This window comes from Artemia franciscana, unplaced genomic scaffold, assembly GCF_032884065.1.
Source record: "Artemia franciscana unplaced genomic scaffold, ASM3288406v1 PGA_scaffold_23, whole genome shotgun sequence".
Lineage (NCBI taxonomy): Eukaryota > Metazoa > Arthropoda > Branchiopoda > Anostraca > Artemiidae > Artemia > Artemia franciscana.
Genome location: NW_027062649.1, coordinates 543,050 through 567,899, shown reverse-complemented (window position 1 = coordinate 567,899; position 24,850 = coordinate 543,050). Strand labels below are relative to the sequence as shown.

Sequence of the window (24,850 nt, the reverse complement as noted above, 5' to 3'; positions counted from 1 at the left end):
TCATCATTTCCGGAACACTTGTCAAAATTTTCAAATAATATCTTGTTGAACATCCAATCATTTCCTAAGAATCTATTCGGCCAAGTTTCAACCATTAAAACGTCTCCAGAGAATGACTTGCTACAGAACTTTATTTTTTCTTGTCAGTGCGTATGTCTTTCTTAATGTATGACAAAAATAATAATAAAATTTAGTCTGAATTATTTTTAGCCCGCCAGATTTCCGACGAATTTCCCAGTGAAGGTCGATGCCGTGATGGATGGGAAGACGGCTGTTCCAGCCGAGAGCGAGATAGGTCGAGAGAGAGGGAGGATAAAGAGGAAGGTAGGCAACCCCGGAGCTTACTGTTTACCACATTTGACGGATAATAAGAATTGAAGTACATTTCCTATTGAACACTCTAATTTTAGTTTAGTTGAACTTAGGAACTATAATACAAATATCTTCTTATGACATATGTCAGATTCATGGCCATATCCAGGGTAAGGGTACCATATCCAGGGTACCATCTTTGATTCCCCACCCCTGTAATTTTTGGCTGACTCGTAAAAAATTAACGAAATCTATATAATCAAATTTTTGAACAAAGAAGTATTGATACTCACTGATATTTTCGTAAATCCCTCCTTCCCCCCTAATTTTTTGCACCCCTCTACCCTGAACAAAAGTATTGTATCCGGCCTGATTAGATGGGCCTCTTGTAAAAAAAAAGAAAAAGAAAAGAAAAAAAAAAAACAGCAATGACTTTAAATCGGGTATGAAAGCCTCCAAAAAATAGAACACGACTTTAAATCCCGTAAGTTTATGTCACGATGTATTAACAATTTGTGGTGTGTTTCTTTGATGAATTAAGACGAATTTAGATGAAAACAGATTTTTTTTTCGACATATTCAGAATAAACACCGTCTGTCACAATGTTGTTTCACGGTATTCCAAAAAGTAGTACCTTTTTTTTTGGAAAGTTGGACTTGGGACGGATATAGTTCTAGGTAAAAAAAAAATTGAAATTTAAATTGGTTTTTATCTAAAAAAAAATTGAAGGTGGTTCATATTAAAATATTTAGCACATAATTTTATGTTATCGGGCGTGTTCTAGGATAGAAAAGTGAATTGTAATAAAAAAAGAAGTAAATTCAGCAAATCACTTCAGTAGCATTTTGACGTTGCAACTATGCCTTTTGTAATTATATTGCCAGGGGCCGAGCTTTGCTTGATGAGAAGAAAGAAATTTTTAATCTCAGTCGCAAAAAGAAGTTTAATCTCATTTTATTTTACTCGCTGCGAAAAGATTTTCAGAAAAATATTTAGTGCTGTTCTAGAGAAAATAATTAAATATACGTACAATGTCGTCTAAAAATTAAAGTTATTAAATATTTTAGTCTTTTTTTTTCGTAAAACTACTTTAATTTAGTTTCATTCAATTCCCTGTTGAAAGTATAATCATTAGGGTATTGGGCGCCTGGGTATTTGTGACGTCATTCATATAATTTATCGTTTTCTAAATTGAAGGCCCGCAACGAATTTTACCAAAATGGTGAACTATCTAGATCGTTATTGACACCGAAATACGGTAATATGTCATTTTTCAGAAAAAAATGTATGGTGTCGTTTTGGAGAAAGGATTAACAAATAAAAAAAAAGGTAAAGTATACGGCATTAGACTTTACAGTCCCTACCGGCGGTGCTGATCTCCGTTTCTTGGTAAATATGCAATTATTGTTCGTTTAAAATAGTAAGATCTGCCAATCTCTGTTGACGATGATTTTTAATACTATTCCAGCGAGTGGTGCACTCAGAAAATAATTATGAAGGAGGGGGCTGAGCCGGAGTCCCTAGGCCAACCAACGGAAAACTTTCAAAACTCCTTAGAAAAAAAACCCAGTATTTTAAGGCACTATTTTAAGTTTATTTTAGCTCTTTGAATGCAAATTTTGACTAAGGAAAAGGACTAAGGAAAAAATGATAAAACCTAGCACATTAAATAAGATTTAAAAACAGATTGTAAAATTTTTCTTGTGGGGGGGTTACAGTCCCTTTAGCACCCCCAGTGAATGTGTGCCTGATTCCAGCCATGATTTAGGTGATAAGAGTTACTTATTTTAATTTCACTTAAGCTGATAACCTTAGCCAGGGAACTCATAAACAGGGACACTAATCTAACTGTTCCTTTGAACACTAATTTGTATTGAAACACTAATTTTGTGAAAAACTAACAGGAACACTAAAATATTCTTTGAATAATTAGTCGCCACGTAGGATGACCTTTCAATAGAGACAAATGCCAAATGTCATCAAAATATTTTTAAGAACTGTGTCCATTGTGTTACAGGGGACGAAAATGTCATATCGTCAAAGGGTAATTGCCAAGTGTAAAAGTGAATTATCAAGAATTTGATTGGTGTTAAAGTGTTAAAGAATGGGCGCTCCGAAAAGCGGACGAAGATTTGCTAGATGTTTTCCAGAGAAATCGCCTACGCATTGTTCTGGGTACCTGGCTGACTGACCGTATTTCAAACAGTAGGCTGTACGAAACATGTGGTTCAATCCCGCTTTTAGGGCTACAATGAAAGAAAGGTTGAGATGGGTAGGGTACGTTCTGTGGATGAAGGATGACAGATTGCCGAAGACTGTCCTTTTCGGCCAACCGTCTAGCGCTAAACGGAAAGCTGTTCTTCCTTGTCTGGGTGGGATGATGTTATAGAGAAAGATTTAAAGGAAAAGGGAACTTCCTGGGAGGGTTTAAAGAGGGAGGCTTTGGATAAATTGGGATGGAGCAAGAGCGTGTGTAGCTGTGTTGGTCTCAGGTGGCTTGGTGCTGTGGTGAAATGTTAGTTGATAGTTAAAGTCTTGTAGAAAATAAGATTGAAAAGAAAAAGAGAGTACGCATAGAATTGTATTTTACCAATATTCTAAATTAATGACGAAGTAAATTTCAATAATTGTAAAATAATAAAAAAAAATAAATTAAAAAAATAATAATTAATTTATATTTTAACACTCTTCCATTAATAGTTTAAAACAAAACAATGATTCATATAAAATAAATTATATGATTTTTAAGTGTCCATATCTGTCATCCAATCACAAATATTCAACTATTAAAACAGTGTGTTATGTGTTACGACAGGTACCTGAAGCGAGTATTTCAAGTTGCACAGCTGCAGTCAGCAGGTCTCATTTATTGACGTGAGTTGTTATGTTTTGAGATGTGTGTGTGTAAAGTGTTTGAGTTGTGTCAACAGATATCGAAATGGAAGAGAAGGTGATAGTGGGCTAGATCCTGGATATTAAGAAGCCTCGATCTAGGGGCATCAGCAAGACATTTAAGCGAGACATCAGCAAGACCTTAAAATGTCCTTCAAGTGAAACATGTTCAACTTGTCATTGCGGTTAGTAAAGCATAGCCCGCTGTCATTCACCAGTCGCTGTTTATGGATCAGACTCGGCTACTTAGTCGATTTCCAAAAAGCGTTTGACTTAGTTGACCACACTATCCTAATTCGTTTACTACATGATAACTTTGAAATTGACCCACTATTAGTAAATATTGTTATATCGTTCCTTTCAGACAGATCACAAGTTGTAAAATACAAAAATACCTTCTCTAACCCCCTCTCTAGGTACTGTGGAATACCTCAAGGAACCTTATTGGGACCACTATTATTTCTTGTCATGATTAACGAAATTGGCAAGGAATTCCCCCAAAGATGGAAATATGTTGATGACTTGTCGATCCTTGAAGTATGTCATAGGAATATTAAAAGTGACCCCGTTGAAATCCTAACCCAATGTTCGGATGAATCCAATAATCTAAATATGACAGTAAATCCCACTAAATCACAGACAATGACAATCAACTTCTTGAAATCTACTTCTGCTTTTTGCGATCCGATCCCAAGCGAAATGCTAGTGAAACATGTTAAGCTTCTTGGTGTTACGATTTCTAATGATCTTAAGTGGGACATACATGTTTCCAACATTGTTAAACAAGCAAATGTTTCACTATCCATTTTTAAGCCACTAAACAAATTTAATTGTCCTAAGATACATTCCCTCCGTGTTTACTTATCCTTTATCAGGCCGTTACTGGGATATGCATGTCCGGTCTGGCATTCGCAACTTTCAAATGAATTTAGTGACAAAATCGAGTCGGTCCAAAAGCGTTCGCTCAGGATCATTTACAAATAAAGGCAAAATTCCATACTCCTTCCTCCTTAAAGCTGCGCGCATTACCACCTTAAAAGAAAGGAGGGAAAAAATTTGCCTGCTTTTCGGTAAATCAGTCATTTCCAATCCCCGTACTGAGGACTTACTCCCTGATTTTCACAATCCCATTAGACTCCGACTCCCCCGGTCAGCCTCCTTAGCAATCCCAACTTACTCTCCTATCCATGCGGTTACAGAAAGGTTTCGCAAAAGTTTTATACCCTTTATTCTGGAACACCTTAATAATAATTCGTGATTATGTAATTGCCAAATTCCCCTTTTCCTCTATTGCCGTTTTTATTCTTTTTTTTATTTATTGCAATGTTTTTGTAATTTAATTGTTAAGTTTACTGATTTGCCCTTTACCTTTGATGATTTTGCTTTTTTAATTCCTTTTAATTTTAAGTGTTTGACTTAATGTACTGTTTTGAATTTTTTTTTAGCTTTTACTTGACATATAAAGTGAATTCGGCTCTGTAGAGCTTGTGATAGTCTTTCGCAAATAAATATTATCTTATCTCTTATCTTACTTATATCAATATTACCAACGGCTAGTTAGAAATGGCTGCTGAAAAGCCTAGTGTGACCTTGGCTCAAGCGTCAACAACCATGTATTTCTCTAACCGCGGACTATGAGAATAGAGGAGGTACGTGTCAAAACTCCACCTAGGATTTGGTGCGTATGAGCCAAATCAGCTCCTAAAAAGATTTAGGACTCTGCTCTAACAATTCTGAAAAAACAACAATTTTACTTTTTGCACTACGTTATGTTTTTTGTTTTTTAGAAATATTGAAAGTATTTGATGGTGACACGTCGCTTCGTCGGGGATCTTTCCGCCTAGTAGCTGTGCCAAGAATGGCCTCTTTGGAACATTTACTGGCTGCGGCGTTGTGGGCGTTTCACATCCAAGGAGACCCAAGTAAGTATTTTTTTCGTCTTTCTTTACATTCTATAATAAAATTTGAGACAAAACTATTATATTAATTGGCAGTCCTTTTTTTTAGGTATATTAGTAGTAAAATAAGATTCCTTGCTATTATTCTTCTATTAATTTGTTTGTTCCAAGAGATATTACTGTTTTTACTCCTAGAAGAATGGCCCTTGACATAGCCTTATCCCAGGGGCAGACCGAATAGTTTTTTTGGGGGGGATTGAAAGGGGAAGGGGTTGAATTCTACTGACTAGAATTTAGAGGAATTTTTTGGCTTGCCAGGGAATTTCAATTAATTTGTTTCGTATGGATAGATTTGCACATAAATAAAAAAAAATTGATACTGAAAATACTTTGACAATTTTTATTATAATCCTCTATTCAGATGTTGAACAGAATTTTGAGAATTTTTTGTATTTTGCTTACATGTTTGAGCATGAATAATGTCAAATTACTATTAATGAAATTTGTGCCTTAACTAGCCATCCACATATCCGAAGCTGGATTAGTCATATAGACTAAATATATATTCACTGTACATAAAAGAGCCTAAGTCTTTATATAGACGACATATATTAGTCATATAGACTACATTTAGATCTGTCATATAGACTAAATGTGTGCTGTAGTTGTGCAGTGGGTTTGATATCAGCTGGTAATACGGGACTCAAATTGGGAAATCAGCTGTAGCAGCACACTGTATGGCTCGGAGATTGATTCCTGCATATATATGCTGATTCCTTAAAGCATATATATATATATATATATATATATATATATATATATATATATATATATATATATATATATATATATATATATATATATATATATATATATATATATATATATATATATATGTATATTGTATACAGAGATGAATTGTCTATATGGACTAAATATATATATCCATTATACATTTCACAAGACAGAGCCAATTCGTTTAGATAGACACATATATTACTCGTATAGACTAAATTTATATTGGTCTTATATGCTAAAGATATATATTCGTTATGCATCATACAAGATAAGGGCCAAATTGTTTTTATAGACCATGTTCATTATCCGTTATACAAATAAATCCAAAATGATTATATATACTAAATATACTAGTCGTATAGACTAGATATTCATTATGTAAAATGCAAAACAGAGCAAAATTGTTTATATAGACTAGATATATTAGGCAGTTTGACTAAATTTATATTAGTTTTGTGGACTAAATATATGTTCAGTATTCTTTATACAAATTGAGCCAAATCGATTATATAGACTAAATATATGAGTCGTATAGACTATATATATATATATATATATATATATATATATATATATATATATATATACATATATATATTTATATCAGTCATATCGAATAATAAATGCATATTCATTATGCATTATACAAGGGAGCGCCGGATTGTTTACATAGACTATGTAGCCTACGGTCGCATAGAAAAAGACTGCCTGAATAATGAAGGATGCTGTCCGTGTGCTGGAAATCATTCCAACTATAAAGACAACCCGTGCCAGAAACCCCTAAATGCGTTCATTTGAGTCTAATGTGCATCGTGAAGAACACCATTAACCGATCATGACTACCTCTACTCTAAAGAGTGTTTCGTGGAAAATAAATGATGGAGTTCTGCTTAAAATACCCCTAATTGAACAGTTGATGTCTGATTTTTTACGATGTGTGTCTCCAAGAGCACTTCCTCACTGTTGAAGGGCTTGACCTGCTTCGGTTAAATGATGTCACGATTGTGTTTGGTATGCCTGCTGAGCTAACAAGCAGAGGCAGGCCATCTAAGGGGATTGCCATGCTCGCAATTAGTCGCTTCAATTCCTTACTGTATAAGTAGCCGAACTTTTTTATTGGCATTAAGATAGCCGATTGAGAGGTTTTCTCTGTTTACTTGTCAACCGATTATAGGGATTCTCGATCACATGTCAACTTCAATACAGCTTACAGTCAGCTCTCGGTTAATAACTACCTGAAGTCAAATATATCTTGCATTCCAGCTGAAGATATGTACGGTAAAGATATGTAAAGGATGTAACATATTTGTTTAGATTCTGAAAACCACAGGTCTCGCATCTTACTATCTGCGTGTGGTAGCTTACTTACTTTTACCAGTGATCTAGATTACGCGTATATTCACAACTCTGCTTCCGGCTCATGTTTAGACTTCTTATTGCATTCTGCAGGTCGACCTCAAGAATCCTTTGGCGTGTCACTACTGGTATTAATGTCTCAGACCCTCTCCCTGTCTTGAACACGCTGGAAGTAGCCAATCTTTTTGACCCCGCTCTCGAGCCAGCCAAAAATTGTAAAGTTAAAACTGACTGGGGCAAAACTGGCATACAGCTTCACAGGTCAGTCTATGATAGTGCCCTGAAGGAAATCAAAGTTTCTTCCGTTGTTCATCACCAGTGTTCTACGATTCCAGAGAGTTAAAAGCAAATTTTACTCAATATTTATTATGCAAAAATAGCTCACGCTATGCAATGCACTGAAAAGGCTGACGTTCCTTCTTGCCGAGTGTAAGGTTCCTAACTGGGCAGAGAATATTGATTTGGTCATGACATACATTCATGCAATGTTATGGTTGTGAATGCAGAACGAATGTGGACGTTCCTCCAAGGTATCCTTAATGCTATTAGATTGGAAACCAAGCGCAATTGTTAAAAGTGCTTATCAAACATCGAGATTATCTTATCGATAAGTACTTTGAATCACTTAACCACAATCCATAGTGAGCGTGGAAGTTTATCAAGAAAAGAAAGAATGAGAAATATTAACAGGAAGGAAACCAGCCCTTGGGAAGTGTGTGGAACTTGTACTTGAGGGAAGAATCTTCTCCGCCCAACCAAGAGCTAGAATCTAAATTTGAGCAAGAAATGAACCCCCATTTACAGTGTACTTCAAACGATATGGGTTTCTTGTCGGTATCGCGGGTTCCAAATTTAGTCTAAAAATTGAAAAATACATATTCCAGAGGCGCTGATCTAATATATATAGCTTGAACCTAGTTTTTGGTAGTGATTTATTGATCCAATATCTAACCTTGTTATACCTGATAATAATTAATTGTGGTCAAGTGCCCGATACTTTCTATGTTAGACTAAATATATTACAGCAGTCATATAAGCTTAATATATTTTATAATGGATTATACATTTCAGAACCCCTTTGTTTAAAAAATTGGTATAAAGGGAAAGCTGTTTTTTTTTAAGTTCTTTTGTTGTTTTTTTTTTCATAAGAAAGCAAAATAAATGCTAGGACCCTATGTCTTTGGTTCAAGATTTCTGCTAACGTCTAGTATGAATTCTCTCTCTCTCTCTCTCTCTCTCTCTATCTCTCTCTCTCTCTCTCTCTCTCTCTCTCTCTCTCTCTCTCTCTCTCTCTCTTTCTTTCTTTCTTTCTTTCTTTATTTCTTTCTCTCTCTCTTCTTCTAGTATCTTCTTTTTCTAAAAGTAAATTATCATAGTCTGTTTTTTGAAATATTTGAATAATTGGATATTACAACTGTCAAATCAATTAGTATATTTACAGGTGATTACTTCTTGTGTGACGCATACAACGATGAAGAAACTGAGCTCGAGGACTTGCGTCCTATACCGACCTTAACACGACCAAGTGGGAAACGACCCGCTATTCTTCTTCGTTTTAGGGAATCGCTTGAAGCAGGATGGGTTCGGGTCCATTCGGGTCGACTTGCTCTCAAGACTCCTGAGCTGCCAAAACTAGTCCCAGTTTCGTCAGAAACATCTACGATAGATCTGTTGAGAGAAGCATTACCTCTGTTTGGTCAAGAAAAGGAAAATCCTGATAATTATTCCGTTTGTGAAGTTATATTAGACAAAGGCAGTGTTTTAGAAAGAATTATGGGAAAAGAAGAGATTCCATGGGAAGTACTGAAGGTAAAAGTTTTTACCAAGGCTTAAACTTTGTCTACTTTTACTGAGAATAAAATTGGGCTGGGATTATAATATTATGAAACATACTTATGGTACTAGCGAAAGATCTGGCTCTTCCTCCTTTATTGCCTCCTTCTGTTCGCTTGGTCCTTTGGCCCTCACAAAATTAGCCCCGTCATCGCCTCTCTGATCTTTTCGCTCGCTATGCTTAGCAAATTGGGTCATCGGTCCTCCCAGGCACATAACGGATGGCGTTATCGCAATCAGTGTCTGGCGTCACCTCCTCCGCTCATACCATTTGCTACGATCAGTAGCCTGGGCCTTCAGCCCTCGCATACTTGTTATCATGACGTCACAGTTTCGTTTTTTGTTAACACCATTGTTGAGATTGAATAACATTTCTAATTTATATAAATTTACTAGCTGTTGGGGTGGCGCTTCGCGCCACCCCAACACCTAGTTGGTGGGGGCGCTTCGCCCCCCCCAAGCCCCCCCGCGCGCGTAAGTCGTTACGCGCCATATTAGTTACGCGCCATTGTAGTTGTGTCCCTATGTCCCACCTGTGAATATAGATATATATATATATATATATATATATATATATATATATATATATATATATATATATATATATATATATATATATATATATATATATATATATATATATATATATATATATATATGTTTTTAACTACGTAAAACTTGCGAATATACAACATTCTTTGCTGTCCCATTGTCTGTGCATATAAATAGATTGTCAGGTTTACCGACTCTTGAACATGCAATATATAATGGTCCATGGGAAAACAATCCGTATTCAGATCTATACCTCATGATTCTAATGATTGCCCTTGAGCTTTGTTGATGCTGATTGCTAATCGACCATTCCCTGAGTCGCCATCGTCATTTATATATCCCCCTGTGCACCCCGGCGTCCCCTTTGTAGTTATGTCCCTGTGTCCCGGTCGTCATTTATATTCCCTGTGTCCCGGTCGTCATTTGTGTCCCGGTGTTCCAGTCTGTGATTTCTCTTTGAGTGTCCCGGGCGTCATTTATATTCCTTGTGTCCCGGTGTCCCGGTCGTCATTTATATCCCCCTGTGCCCCCCGGCGTCCCCATTGTAGTTGTGTCCCTGTGTCCCGGTCGTCATTTATATTCCCTGTGTCCCGGTCGTCATTTGTATCCCGGTGTCCCGGTCTGTATATACATTCGTTTTTTAGTTTTGTTTTTCTCCTTTATTTTTTTCCTTTTTTCTTTTTTTTCTTTTTTAGTTTATTTAGATTTTTTTTATTTTTTAGTTTTTTTATTAGTTTTTAGTTTTTTTGTAGTTTTTACCATTTTTTTTAGTTTTTTTAGCTTTTTTTTTTACTTATGTCCTGGTCGTCATTTATACTCCCTGTGTCCCGGTCGTCATTTGTGTCTCGGTGCTTTGTTGATTGCTAATTTATATTATATTTCTATTTATATTTTTTATATTTATTAATATTTTTTTAGTTTTCTTTTTCTCTTATTTTTCAGTTTTTTCCTTTTTTTTAGTTTTTTCTTTTTTAGTTTTTAGTTTTTTTTTTGTTTTTTACCTTTTTTTAGCTTTTTTAGTTTTTTTAGTTTTTTAGCTTTTTTAGTTTTTTTATTAGTTTTTAGTTTTTTTTTAGTTTTTGCCTTTTTTTAGTTTTTTCAGTTTTTTTTAGTTTTTAGTTTTTTACCTTTTTTTAGTTTTTTTTTGTTTTTTAGCTTTTTTAGTTTTTTTTCTTTTTAGTTTTTTTTGTAGTTTTTACCTTTTTTAGTTTTTTTTCTTCTTTTGTATTAGTGTGAAATAATTCAGACGTCATATGCGGACAAACACGACGTCACTCGACAGACAGACAGACAGACATAACCCACAAACAACTTATTTTTATATATATTTATTCATATTTTTTTAGTTTTCTTTTTCTCTTTTATTTTTCAGTTTTTTCCTTTTTTTTAGTTTTTTTCTTTTTTAGTTTTTAGTTTTTTTTTAGTTTTTTACCTTTTTTAGTTTTTTTTAGTTTTTTTAGTTTTTTAGCTTTTTTAGTTTTTTTATTAGTTTTTATTTTTTTTGTAGTTTTTGCCTTTTTTATTTTTTTCAGTTTTTTTTTAGTTATTAGATTTTTTTCTTTTTTTAGTTTTTTTTAGTTTTTTAGTTTTTTTTTCTTTTTAGTTTTTTTTTGTAGTTTTTACCTTTTTTAGTTTTTTTCTTCTTTTGTATTAGTGTGAAATAATTCAGACGTCATATGCGAACAAACATGACGTCACCTGATCCACAGATCCACACACAGACAACTTATTTTTATATATATAGATATTGAATTTGTATGCCTTATTTTGAGTCCTGATGGTTTAAAATTATTCTGCAATGACGATGGGACACCCTGTATTTACGGAGAGTCCCAAATATGTTGAAGAAGAATACCATTCGTATAAAAATAATAATTGCCAAAACTCTTGGCATATCTTGCCACCAATGTTGCCAATACCTGCCATCCACGCTTGAAGTATATCTGCCGCGTATACTGAAATTCATCCAGATTCTTGAAAAAGAAAACATGAAAATTTTTAATTTCTCCCGTAAATAACATATGATACATGTGCTAAATTTTGTATGTTTAGAGTGTCCTAGATGTTTTACACTACCCTGGCTTCTAAAAACAATGACAGAAGTTTTATTCCGATTATCTTTCTGTGTCACCAACGTGCAGAGCTTTCATGAGATGCACTTCTTACGGATTGCCAGGACTGTGCGGGAATTCTGGAACACTTATGCAAGTCGTGCAGCATCTTGAAAAACAAATCTTGAATTGCAATATTTTCTCCATAATTTTCAAATTGTATGTCATGAAATTCGCATGTTTTGAGTTTTTTCAGGTATACAAACTGCCCCTGAAGTGTTGCATCCAGGTTTTTACAAAAAAAGAGGAAAAAACTTTTTCTCACTATTTTAGGAACTATGCTGTTACAAAATTAGTTTGAAGCAAATTCACATTTGTCTATTTTTTCATCCTATTATCCGATAGGAATTTTTCCGGAGGGGGGGATTTTACGTGGGAAGAAATTACTCTGAGGAATTTTTTGTGGGAGAGGGAATTTTTCACGGAGGGAAGCGGGATTTCTCGGTAATATTTTAAAAACGACCAGATACTAAATTAAACAAAAAAAGTTTTTAGAGCTCTTTACGCTAAGGTTTTTTAGAACTTTTAAAAAGGCTGATTGTTCTAATTAAACGATCCTTGTGTTTTAGGAGTCGTTCTTAAAGAATTGGGACAAAAAGTCAAACTCAAGCGTAAAGAGCGAAGTATTAAGGAGTGAGGAAACCCCCTCATACATTTAATAAGTTCTATTCATTTTAAGTTTTGATGTTACCCCTTACTTTCAGATGAAAAACTTTGTTTTTTTTAAATTTAATTTCCGATCGTTTTCCAAATAGTGCTGAGAAATCCCGCTTCCTTCCGTGGAAAATCTCCTCCTCCCACAGAAAATTGTGAAGTTTTCCCACTTAAAACACCCCTCCCCCCAGAAAATCCCTTCCGTCAATTTCATTCTTTCTAAAAATTCCCCAGAAGAATTTCTTTCGGATCGAATAACAAAGCCTATGCGTAAACAATAGGTAAATTTCGTAACTCACTGTCCATGTAATTTCCCCCTGTGTAAAATTTCCTCTGGAAATTCACCCCCAGAAACATAAAAAGGGCTCTAGTTCTTTTGAAATTCCTATAAATGAGCCTTCTCCTGATCTGCTTGGATTAGTAGTTCGATACGATCATCCTTATAAAAAAAAAAAAAAAAAAAAAAAAAAACGCATCCGTGATCTTTCTTATGGCAAAAATGCAAAATTCTGCATTTTTGTGTATAGGAGCTTGAAGCTTCTACCGTAGAGTTCTTTGATTCGCTGAACCTGATGGTGTGATTTTCATTAAGATTCCTTGACTTTTAGGGGATGTTTTTCGCCTTTTCCAAAAATAGGCAAATTTTCTCATGCTCTTAGCTTTTGATATGCACTGCTTAACTTGATGAATCTTTTATAAATGGAATCAGCATAATATGCCGATTCTTTTGATGTATCCACTGATGTAAAATATTCCGTTTTTTAGAGTTTTGGTTTCTATTTAGCCGTGTCGTTCCTTACTTACAACTTGTTACCACAAACTCTTTGGTTTGTTTGGTTATAATTTTTTTTCCAATGAACAATGTACCGAATTCTGATTCATTAAAAGTGCATTTAGCTCTGGGATTTTTAAGAATAGTCTTGGTATAAAGAGCTTTGATTCTGCAAATCTTGCTTTAAAGAAATAAATATAAAACTGGCAAGAAAAACAACAGCTGTATAATTTGTGATAAACTCAGAAACACGAATAGAAAGGTTTATTAGCCTTTGAAACTGTTTACTGTTTATACTGTACTGCAGTGGCAAGAAAAACAACAATGGTATTTAATTTATGCTAGGCTCAGGCACACTGGTAGAACCTTATCTTACCATCTGAAAACGTAGTGTTTATGCTGCCTAGCTGTGGCATGAAAAACAGCTATGGCATGTAATTTGCGATAGGCTAGAAAGGCCCCCTTGCCTCTGAAAAGGGTATAGTAGGAAAAGCACGGAGTAGACAAGGAAACAACAGGAAACGGAAAAAGAAACAACAGATAGCGATGATCGTAGCGAAGACTAAATGCTCAGGAAGAGTGAACTCCCAGCCATAGAGTCTTGAAAGAGAATTAAGTTGTGGGTTTTTGTCTTTTTATTCAAATATTTTGTTGAGATTTTCACGAGTTTTCATGTATTTCTTGTACTTTCCTTACAATTGACCCTATGCGTATTTTTCAAGTTGTGCCCTCCCCCTCCTTTAAGAAAACAAAAGAACTCAAATTCTTTTTGTGAGCCCAAGTTGTACTGCACCAAGTAAATTAATAATCAGGTGGCAACTTCAAAAAGAGGAAGATAAAAGGCTTCTAATCCTAACAACCTATGTAGCACCAAGCCACATCTGCATACGCTCCTTCCCCACCCTAGTCTACTCAAAGCGCAACTCTTTACCCCATCCCGAGGCACGAAAGAAAGTGCTTACAATATTTTAAAATACCAAGAACATGTTTCACAGTGCCTATTGCAATTCATTGCAATAACTTGCTGTCATTAACTTATTGAATTCTTTGTCAAACAGAAAAATCAAATGTCCGCAGATTAGTCTTTAAGCACTAGTATATTTAGCTGAATTTTGAATCACAAAATGAATTTAACTTGGTAACTTTGTTGTTTTTATAAAAATGTAATGGACATTTTGATCTGTAAGTGGTCTTTGTGCTATCAAGCCAATGACACAAAAATATTAAATAAGTTAAATTGTACTACAAATTCAAAAAGTTTATGTGATTCATCTGTTTTGATGGTGCCAGAAAGTACCGAAATTTAAATATAAAATCAACGATGAGTGCCGTCAAAATTTTTCCAAATTATGAAAAGGGCAGAAGGGAAGGATTATAGAAGTTGTATGAATTATTAATTCTCAGCGCCATTTTTTTTCTTTGTTTTAGCAAATTGGACGTGAGTCGATACGGCAGATGCATATGACTCGTTTCTATCCCCAACCACGTGTAGATCCACATGGGTCAAACGTAGCCCTATATTTGGGCAATCTACCTCCAAACTTAGCACATAGACAGTATGAGAAAATTTTAACCGATATTTTAGGAAAAGGTTAGTAGAAATTTTGTATCTGTACTTTCTCCCTAGTCTTTTGAATTTTTTCTCTATTGTTTCTTGGTGTTTACGTTTTTCTTTTTTTCGATCCGTTTTTTTTTTTAACATTTATTGTGTGTAGCATGTGCGTTTTTTCATGTACAAGTGAATTATTTGAAACATCAGTAAAATATAGGGGTGCGAGGGGGGGGAGGACAAATTTATCTAAGACAGCTGAATTGAAAAATTCTGAATAGTTATCTAATTCAAGAGCTCTGAATATTTCGATTGCACCATTCACGGTTGTCTTCAAAGGTAAAAAAAAAACATGGGAACGAACTAAAACAAAAACTGTGATTGTCCACTGAAAAAAGAACGCAAGAAAGAAAAGGACAATGTCAAAGTTGGAACAACCCCACTATGCTAAAAACGAATGACGTATTGAGGGGAGGGAGCCAAGAGTTTACCCATTTTTTTCATGGAGATATAAAAAACAGCTTTTTACCTGATAACTACCGAAGAATTCAGATAAATTCTTCGCAATTTGGATCTAAATATCTTAGAATTTTTCTTTTAGGCACATATATTTTTTTTTTTCAATTTTCTTTGAAGTGTAAGAAGTTGTTCTGGATTTCAGGGTGAATTGATTTATTAGATTATGCATTTTACTGCCCAAGCTATGCTGAACAGAGCATGCTATCCAATTGAATCCATAAGAATCACAGTATTAGATGTCTGTTCCCCCTACCTTAAATTTACTCCTTTGTAATCGCCTGCTTTCACCCGATCTCCCATTTCATCCTGAATCTGAGAATTTATTAGTTTGCATCCTCCCCTGGATCACCTTCTGTTGGCAGAAGGAGATAATCTTTAGCAAGATTCAAAATTCAAGGTATTTATATAACGCGCTAAATGGATAAACACAAATATTCAAATTGAGCTAACTGGTAATCTCCATTCGAAGGATGCCTATTATCAAACTAAAATTTTATAATCCTAATCATGCAAACCAAGATTAGAATATTGGAAGCTACAATGATAACAGTGTTCAAATATGGTTCTGAAGCATGGGTGGTCCAAAAAGTGGATGAAGAGCTACTAAACAGAGAAATTGCTTACGGATTGTTCCGGGTACCCGGCTGACTTACCATATTTGAAGCTCTAGGCTTTGCGGAAAGTAGGGTTGAATCCCCTTTTCTAGGGCTATAATAAGAGAAAGGTTGAGATGGCTAGGGGAAGTTCTGCGGATGAAGGATAACAGATTGCCGAATATAGTTCTTTACAGCCAACCGTCTAGTACTAAACATAAAGCAAATCGTCCGTGGTTGGGTTCGGCGGATGTCATAAAGAAAGATTTAAGAGAAATGGGAGCTTTCCGAGTGGGTGTCAAGAGGGAGGCTTTGTATAGATAGGGATAAAGAAGGAATGTACGTAGCTATGTGGGCTTCTGGCGGCTTTGTGCTGCGGTGAGTTGTTAGTAGTAGTAGTAAAAGTCGCTTACAAAGAAACAAGACGCGGCCTTCTACTATTATCTTGTGATAAAAAGCTTCTTTTCGTTTCTTCTCTCCTCTTTTGACTAAATCGATAAATTTATTGGCATATCCTGCAAGGCCCTATAAGAAAATGTTGAATAAATTGGTTGTCATCTGCCGAAACCTGATATATAACCGAATATAGATAATAAATAAAAATAGTAATCTAATAAATAAAATAAGCATAGTAATATAAAATAATAAATAAATATCTAAGCTAAAAAACAAATTTTATGTTCAGTCTAGGATGTAACTCCCCTAATACAGGCACGGCTAGTGGCATAGTTGTATAAAATCAAAAAATCCAGTATCTACGTCCAGCAGAAAACGAATTAGCAAAGACCTGAAGAAAACGGACTTCGGAAATCTTGCTGAAGAGATTCTGTATCTTGATCTGTGATTCCCGATCCAAAAAATAAAAAAGAGGTAATATTTTGCTAATATATGGAGAACTGAAAAATGTAGATACTTGTTTTTAGAGAGCCAAGAGAACCAAAAAGTGTATGTATAAAAGGGTACTTGTATGATATACCCCCTACTTTTCAAGTTGTTCATCCATTGACGCATTGTAAACTGATTTCTTCCGCTAGTTTCTTTCAGCTTCGCGTGAGAAAAGACAAAGAGAAGGGATTTGGGCTATATATTTGCATGTTAGGGGGATGGGGTGTAAGGAATAACCAATTATGGTGGACTGCCTCAGAAACTTATCCTTATCGGAGTTAGATTCTAAGTAATTTTCTGACACTCAGGAGCCAGAATGACTAACTTTGCAGCGTTTAGCAATTAAGTGTTTCAAAATGCCTTCGTCTGTAGAGTTGAGAATATTTTTTACTACTGCTATGAACAGGGATGTTTTTGTATTGGGCAAAATGTTTTCATGTTCGAAACATACTCAGTGATTTGGTCAGCAGCTGCTTAACAGGAAGAACCGGAATTCGATGTGAGGAAGCAGTGTATGTATGCTGTGGGTCCATAAATCCGTCAAGTTTACGCGACTTCATTTATTCTGGAAGTCACTGCCGCAGCAACAGCGTCAGCGATAGTAGGAGTTTCACAAGTGTCGAAAATCACAAAATTTTGGAATCACTTTCTTTTCTTTGGCTGCTGTGACTAGAATTCTGCGCATTTCGGATACATTCTCATCGTTTTTCACGTGGAATATCGGCCGATTTGTTAAGTCAAGCTCATTGAATAAAGTTTTTGCTGTAATTATCGTATCGAAGTAAAGATCGAAGAATTTGACTTCTTGCTATATAATTCTGTCCGCTTGCATTCCATCCGTCAACTACCGCACGAGATAATTCAGGACGACATTCAGAGTAAGTAAGTAATCGGGTTAGCAACGCTTCTTGACTACTAAGGTTCCTGTATCGGCCCTTTTTTTGGGTTGCTACAGCTAGGCTGGATATATGGGTTCCGTTTTAACTAGCTCCCTGTGCCACCACAGGACAACGCATTTAAAATTAGCCTCAGTTAAGCCATTTCATAATATAACTTTCTGGTACCGTAACTACGCTATCTGGATGCAGCTGCGCCATCTGCTTTCCTTAATAGTAGATGGCGCCGTATGGAGCAATGAAATGGGAAATGTGGAGTACGTTCATGCATCTCTTATCAAAATTTTCCGCTCAATATGTACTTTCACGGTTGACATTCTTAATAGACAACAACAAATATTTTCCGACAACTTGTCAACTGAAACGCTAGAAACTGCTTATTTAGAAACTTATGGAGATGTGCCACATTTCACAACTATTGTTTCTTTTTGTTATCTGCCTATGATTTCACATATTTTTTCCATTCTCAAGAAGATTGAATTTTGTTTATATATGACGTCACAGATTTTCTGTTTTTCTGCATTTTCCTGGTTTAGCATATATAACTCATCTGACAACTAGTCCAAACTGTTTCAAGTAGGAATCCTACTACCCGTTGTCGTCATTTATGTATCATGAATCATACAGAAATCGGGCTTGTCGAAAAAGTAATTTTGAAATGCTCGAGGGCGCTAATAGATATAAGTAAAATCAGTAGCAAAAGTAGATAGCACCACTATGCTTTTAAGATACCTGTATTAAAGGATATGGAGATCTAAGCTCATACATGGTTTGACAGCTAACTTGAACTTAGAACAATTATACGTTCAAGATGGCGTTTATAAGCTATTTGTGTTTTGTTCTTTTTTCTAAGGGATGATCGTATCGAACCAATGGTTCTAGAAGATCGGGAGAGCACTCGTTCGAACGGGATTTAAGGTTTAAGTGCTCTTTTTAAGTGACCAAAATGTGATACCGTGGGAAAGTGGTGTTTTCTGCCATTTCGAGGCACCAAACTAACATTTTGCCTCAAAGAGGACCAAGTTGCTTTTGATTGAAAATTATAAGATAGCCAATTCATTTAAAAGTATCAAAAAACTACATATTGTGCTTCCTAATTGCAGAGAAAGTAATACTGCATGGTGGCGCTTTCATTCCTGAAAAGTCACTTAGCCTATACAAGATAAATGGTTAATATAGACTTTTATATTTTTATTTGATTTAAATAAGTTGAGTCACTAGATTTTCCATGAAATTATGTTCAGTGGTGTATAATTGCTCATCAACTATAATAAAGAATAAGTGGTTAGTCATTTTATGGGTGGCAGTGGGGGCGGATGGCTGAAAAACCGCATTGCCAAAATTGGCCAACTCGTAATAGTCTTTCAGATAGATATAGAAATAGATATTTAGTAGGAGATGTAGGAGTTAATCTATCATCTTCCTTTAGTGTTATCTTGAATAATGATGCTGCGTGTTTGTACCTCCCATCTTATTGCAGAAAAATGTTTCTAAATACCTTCATTTAACTAAACTGATTTGCTTCATATTTCATGACATTATTTATAGTTATGTTTAAGTACGCATTGATCATTATTAAGGAGGGTCGATGAATGATTTTTTAGAGGGGAGGGGAGGGGGCAGATGCATTTTTAATCCTAAATCTCATTGAGCTTGCAGATTGATATAGAATAAACTGGGGAAGAGGGGGGAAGGGCGATATAAATTGGTATCTAATCTCTCTTGATTCTCGGGAGTACTTTTGGTCTACGCTTTCATTATTGTTGCTAAGGCAGGTGTAATAGTTCCTCTTCAATGGGACAATATTTCTCTGTGCAGCATATAATATTACATTTACCTGCCTGCCGACAAACTAGTGGAACAGGCAAGGCGGGTCATCAAATATACTATTTACCGTATTAAACATCAGAGAACCCTATTGTATAGGTTGTGATGACCTCGGCTGCATAGAAGATCCAAAGTCACGCAGAATTTCCTTGCATATGAAAAATAATACCCTTTACGTACACCCGATATTCCGTAATAAAAATATTATTCAGGACACAAAACTTACTGTTTATCGAAAATTTTGATAAAGTATTCAAATTTAGTCCAAAATTTTAATTAAGCTCTAACATTTGAATTTTTAGGCTGGACGCCACCAATTAATTTACATTTATTCATCTATGCAATTTATCAGCAAGAAATCGAGAAATTCTACTGAACGTAAGGAGTGACAATACAACCTAAAACAAATAGAAATTATTCTGTGTATAAGAATGGATGGCCTCTCCTCAAGTCTTCGCTCTTTACGTTAAAGTTTGACTTTTTGAACTAATTCATAAAAAAACCCGCTAAAATACAATGACCCTTGAATTTGAATTAGAAGCTTTTTCAAAGCACTAAAAGTTTTAGCCTAACAAGCGAGGGGCTGAGGAGGGGGTGGCCCCCCTGTGGGATCTTCTAGAATGATTTAAAAAACGATCAGGAATTAAACTTATAATAAAAGTAAGTGTTTTTATGCTGAAAGTAAGGAGCAATATTAAAACGTAAACAAACAAAAATCTTTCTGTACTTGAGGGGCCTGCCCCCTCCTCAATCGCTCCCTCTTTATGCTGAAGTTTGAATGTTTGTCAATAGTAAAAAAAAAAGATTGCTCAAAAATAAGGGTAGTTGAATTTGAATGCGAAGTTTCGTAAAGAACTTTGACTTTTGCGTAAAGAGAAAATTACTTCGGAGGGAGCAGCACCCTTCATATATGGAATAAGTTCTGTTCGTTGAATTTTTAATGTTGTTCCTTTATTTCAGGCCGAAAAAAACTTGTTTTTTTTCTTCTTCATAAATAATAAGCATAGATTTTAAATAATGAACAATGCTAATTAGTGTTCTTTATGAACACGTAAAGATAGTTGTTGAAAATTAAATAAAAATACAATTTGCATTTATTTTCTTTTTCTTTTTTACATTTTTCTACGTTGAGCGGGATATAAAAATCTTGCCGTTTCCAATTGGGAAGAAGACACATTTTGTATATTATTCACATTTTTTTTTGTCTTTTCTTATGAATTTTATATCATTTTGATATTTTGGACCGTCCTTTAAAATCTCTCTCGTTCAGTAGGTTTAAAAGCATTTGAATATTAAAATGTTTACTTTAAATGATGGACAACGTCATTTAGTGGTACTTAGCAAAACCATAAGGCTAGTTATAAAAACCTAAATAATACTATAATTCATATTTATTTATTTATTTCCTTTTTTTCTTTAGATTTACATCGCGTAGAAAGTAAAAAAAAATTACCTTTCCCAAAAGGGATTAAGATCAATTTGTATATTATTCTCATTTGTTTTACCTTGTATCCGCCTCTACTTTTAGATTTTATGTCATTTTAATAACTTGGACCGTCCTTTTAAAATCATTCGTGTTCAGTAAATTAAAAAATATAAAAATATAAACGCGGATTTTAAATGATAGACAATGCCATTTAGTGGAAGATAGTGAAACCATAAAGCTATTTAGAAAACCCCAATAAAAATATAGCATTCATTTACTTTATTTATCTCCTTTTTTATTTTACTTTACATTGAGCTGGACATACAAAACTTACTTTCCCCGAAATATAATCATTTTTTTTATATTATTATGTTTTTTTATATATTTTATATTATATGCATTTGTTTAACTCTTACTTTATTTTTGCTTTGTTTACTTTTTGCCTTTATTTTTGGACATTATATTAATTTATATCAATCATCCTTTCAAATCGTATGGGTTTCATAAGTTGAAACAACTCTGCTAATTGTATTTGTTTCTGAACGAACTGAGCATGAGTATTTAAGCAACGATAAACAAAGAGGTGGAACTCGGTGCGTCGCCTTTATAACGAAAAACGTATAATTCTCAGAAAAAAAAACGTGAAAGACAAAAAATGGCATCTGGAGTTAGGCGTTTATGTTATTTTCGTTTGTTTTACTATATTTTTGTTTTCTTTTTGCTTCTGCCTTTATTTATGAATTTTAATGGGATTCGATACCTTAAAGGGTTATGGATAATAAAAATAAAAGGATAATATGGATAAAAAAATAAAAGATAAAAGGATAATTTTAGGGGATTCGATACCTATCTCGTCCATTATGAATTTTTTAGTTTTTGTGGACTAACTGTTAAGAATTATTTGATTGTCTTTCCTTAACTTGTAGAGCTTGAATAAGAGATCCGAATAAACGACAGAAAACTTAAAGCAGGTACCTACTTTCAACAAGCTACCCCTTACCAGATTAAAGCCGGTATCTACCTACAAAATCTTAGAAAATAATTTACCTTCTCTTGTTTTATGTTGGAGGTAGTGATATCCAGTTTTAATGAAACTTAAGTCATTAGAAAGTGAGTAGGTTCTTCCACTTTAAAATTCAGGAAAGGTAAGTTCCTAAGAATGTTTTAGCATGCCTGCTTAAAAAATGTCAAAATTCAGCGCAAAGGAAATGTCATTTAATCAGTTTGCCAGGTTTGTGGGTTCCCTGTGGAGCTACCTATATTATGGAAAATCTTGCAGACATAGGGTTGATAAAATTTCGCTGCCTTTTCAATCAAGTTTCTTATTCAAAATTATAATATTCAATAGGTTTCAATGATAACTAGTCCCTTGGCAGAATTTGCTAGTGGACTCTGTCTTTGAGACGGTAAGCTGATGTTGAAGCTCACAAAATAATTTTTTAAGGATTAGAATCCTCTTAAATTATTTTAATGTTTTTAACCATTTTTTTAAAAATCATTAAGGTTCTGCAAGTTGAAAAACATTTTCTAGCAAATGTTGATTTTAAGTGATGAGCAGCGCCATCTAGTGGCACTTAACGAAACCATAAGGATAGTTTGAAAAACCTAAACAAAGTATAATTTTTATTCATCTAAAAGCGGTCAATGACCCCAATATATCCTTAGCAAAAGCAGGCTCAACCCACGAAAGGACCTGGAGCTTATAGATTTTTGGTACCTACCACAGTCGAGCTCCGTAGAGAGGTTTGCCATCCACTCTACAGCTCACCGTAGCCAGGCTAAGCGATAACAATTTTTATTTATTATTATAAAATTACAATCATGAATTATTAAGATTAAAATTATTGTTAAAAATTAAATAACGTGATCTTACTGGTATAAGAAGTCCAATAGACCTGAGAAAGTTAGCTGAAACATCCCAAAAACAATTTTTAATTTTCATAAAACTTCTTCAAAGACCTAAATTTGAAAGCCATCGTAAATTACTTTAAATCCACCCCATGTTCTATGCTCAATTAGAGGTAGGCAAAAAAAAAATGAAAGATATAAAAACTCCATTTATTTTATAACAGTTTTTGTGAAACTTGTGGTTTCCCAAAAATGTCCCCGCGTCTGCTGTTCAGCCGAGTGAACGTAGGCTGAGCATCGACTTTTTTTATTTATTATTACAGAAGCTAACACTATGTATTATTGCAATCATAGTTATTATAAATATTAATTAAAGTGATTCTATAGATAGAAAAAATTATGTAGGCTCGAAAAGGTTAAATAACGTTCCTAAACAGAATTTCTCATTCCTGTAAAATTGAGTTTTCAAAGCAACAAATCTAAAAATGATTTTTAGTTATTTTCAAATTAATCCCGAGGTTCAAAAGAGGTCGGTAAAAAAAAGTGCCATCTATTTGAAGAATAGTTTCAGTTAAGTTGCTGGCCTCCAAATAAGATCCCGTGAACATACCAACTGCTCTGCAGCAGACCGGAGCCAGGTTAAGAATTAGCTATTTGTATTTATGATCATACAAAATGAAAATCAGGCAATAAACCTATCGGGTAGGCTGAAATCGTAAAATTAAATTCGTTGCAATCCACAGTAGCATTAAATGTACCAGCTCTTGCTTTGTTAAACTATTTATTTGACAAAGCTTTTAGTTTGTTCCTTTCTTTTTCAGAAAACAGATTTAATTCACTAGGACCTATTTATTATGAATATGGATCAATGGTTTTAACATATACCAATTCGGATTCTGCTATGGAAGCTTTTTACATTTTCAGGGAATCCAGTTATGAAGATAAACATTTACTAGGTAAGTTCTCCCTCTACTTTTTTTTATTTATTTGAACCGATGAAACCAACTTATGTGATGCTACTGCTACATGCTCCTTGCAGATTACTCCATTAGGGTAATACTTTTGTCAACGCTTCTCCTCCATTCTATTCATTGCTTTACTGTTATATCTACCTGTTCGTTGCAGAGTTAAGCTGCCAGAGTAAGACACTCTTTGAACGCTTTTCCTCCATTCTAATCATTGCTATTCTGTTAGATCTACCTGCTCGTTGCAGAGCTAAGCCGCAAGGGTAAGACACTCTAGAGAACGCTTTTCCTCCATTCTGTTCATTTTTTTTGTTGTACTCATTACTTTGCAGTCATATTTCCTCCATTCTGCTCATTTCATACATTCTGCTCATTACTTAGCTGTTACATCTACCTGCTCGTTGCAGATCTAAGCTACCAGGGTAAGACACTCTACTGAACGCTTTTTCTCCGTTCTACTTATTCCTTTGCTGTTATATCTACCTTCTCGTTGCAGAGCTAAGCCGCCAGGGTAAGACACTTTAGTGAACGCTTTTCCTCCATTCTACTCATTGCTTTGCTATTGTATCTACCCGCTGGTTGCAGAGCTAAGCCGCCAAGGTAAGATACTCTAGTGAACGCTTTTCCTCCATTCTACTCGTTTCCTTTGTTTTTAGTTTAGTTTTTTTTTCTTTTTATCTTGTGCTGGGGACGCCTAGTTTGCATACAGGCGAAATATCTGCGTTGTTTTAGTCTTTCATCTTTTGTCTCTACTGGCCGTAGTCTCGTTTGTTGTCTTTTCCTTGAGTTTTACCTCTCTTTGTTATCTGTTTTAGAGATATTGTAAACCATTAGTCCCTAATTTTACTCGGATTTTAATTTTGACACTTTGAAAAGTATTTAATATTTGACGTAGTTCAATTTATACATTTGACTTTCAGTGTTCTATGACTGAAACAAAAATATACTAAAAACGAGCAAATTTAGACAATGAAAGAGCTAGAACAGAAACTTCAAAACAAAAATAATAATAAAACTTGGAATATTTTGACTTCTCTTCCGGAAGTCTATATCAAAAATAGAAAAACAAAAGGGGAAAAACCACAATTAAACCTTGCAAGTTCTGTTTTTTTTTTTTTTTTTTTTTTTTTTTTTTTTTTTTTTTTTTTTTTTTTTTTTTTTTT

At 34.4% G+C, this 24,850-nt stretch overlaps 1 protein-coding gene across 1 annotated transcript in view; it reads left to right on the top strand.

The window, feature by feature from the left end:
* Nucleotides 1-24,850, top strand: part of LOC136041512 (diacylglycerol kinase theta-like) — a 114,006-nt gene that overhangs the window by 30,426 nt on the left and 58,730 nt on the right. The window contains exons 6-10 of the mRNA XM_065726218.1: nt 211-324; nt 4,993-5,127; nt 8,699-9,066; nt 14,608-14,770; nt 23,544-23,678. Of these exons, the coding sequence (XP_065582290.1) occupies nt 211-324; nt 4,993-5,127; nt 8,699-9,066; nt 14,608-14,770; nt 23,544-23,678 (915 nt within the window). The remainder of the gene's footprint in view (nt 1-210; nt 325-4,992; nt 5,128-8,698; nt 9,067-14,607; nt 14,771-23,543; nt 23,679-24,850) is intronic.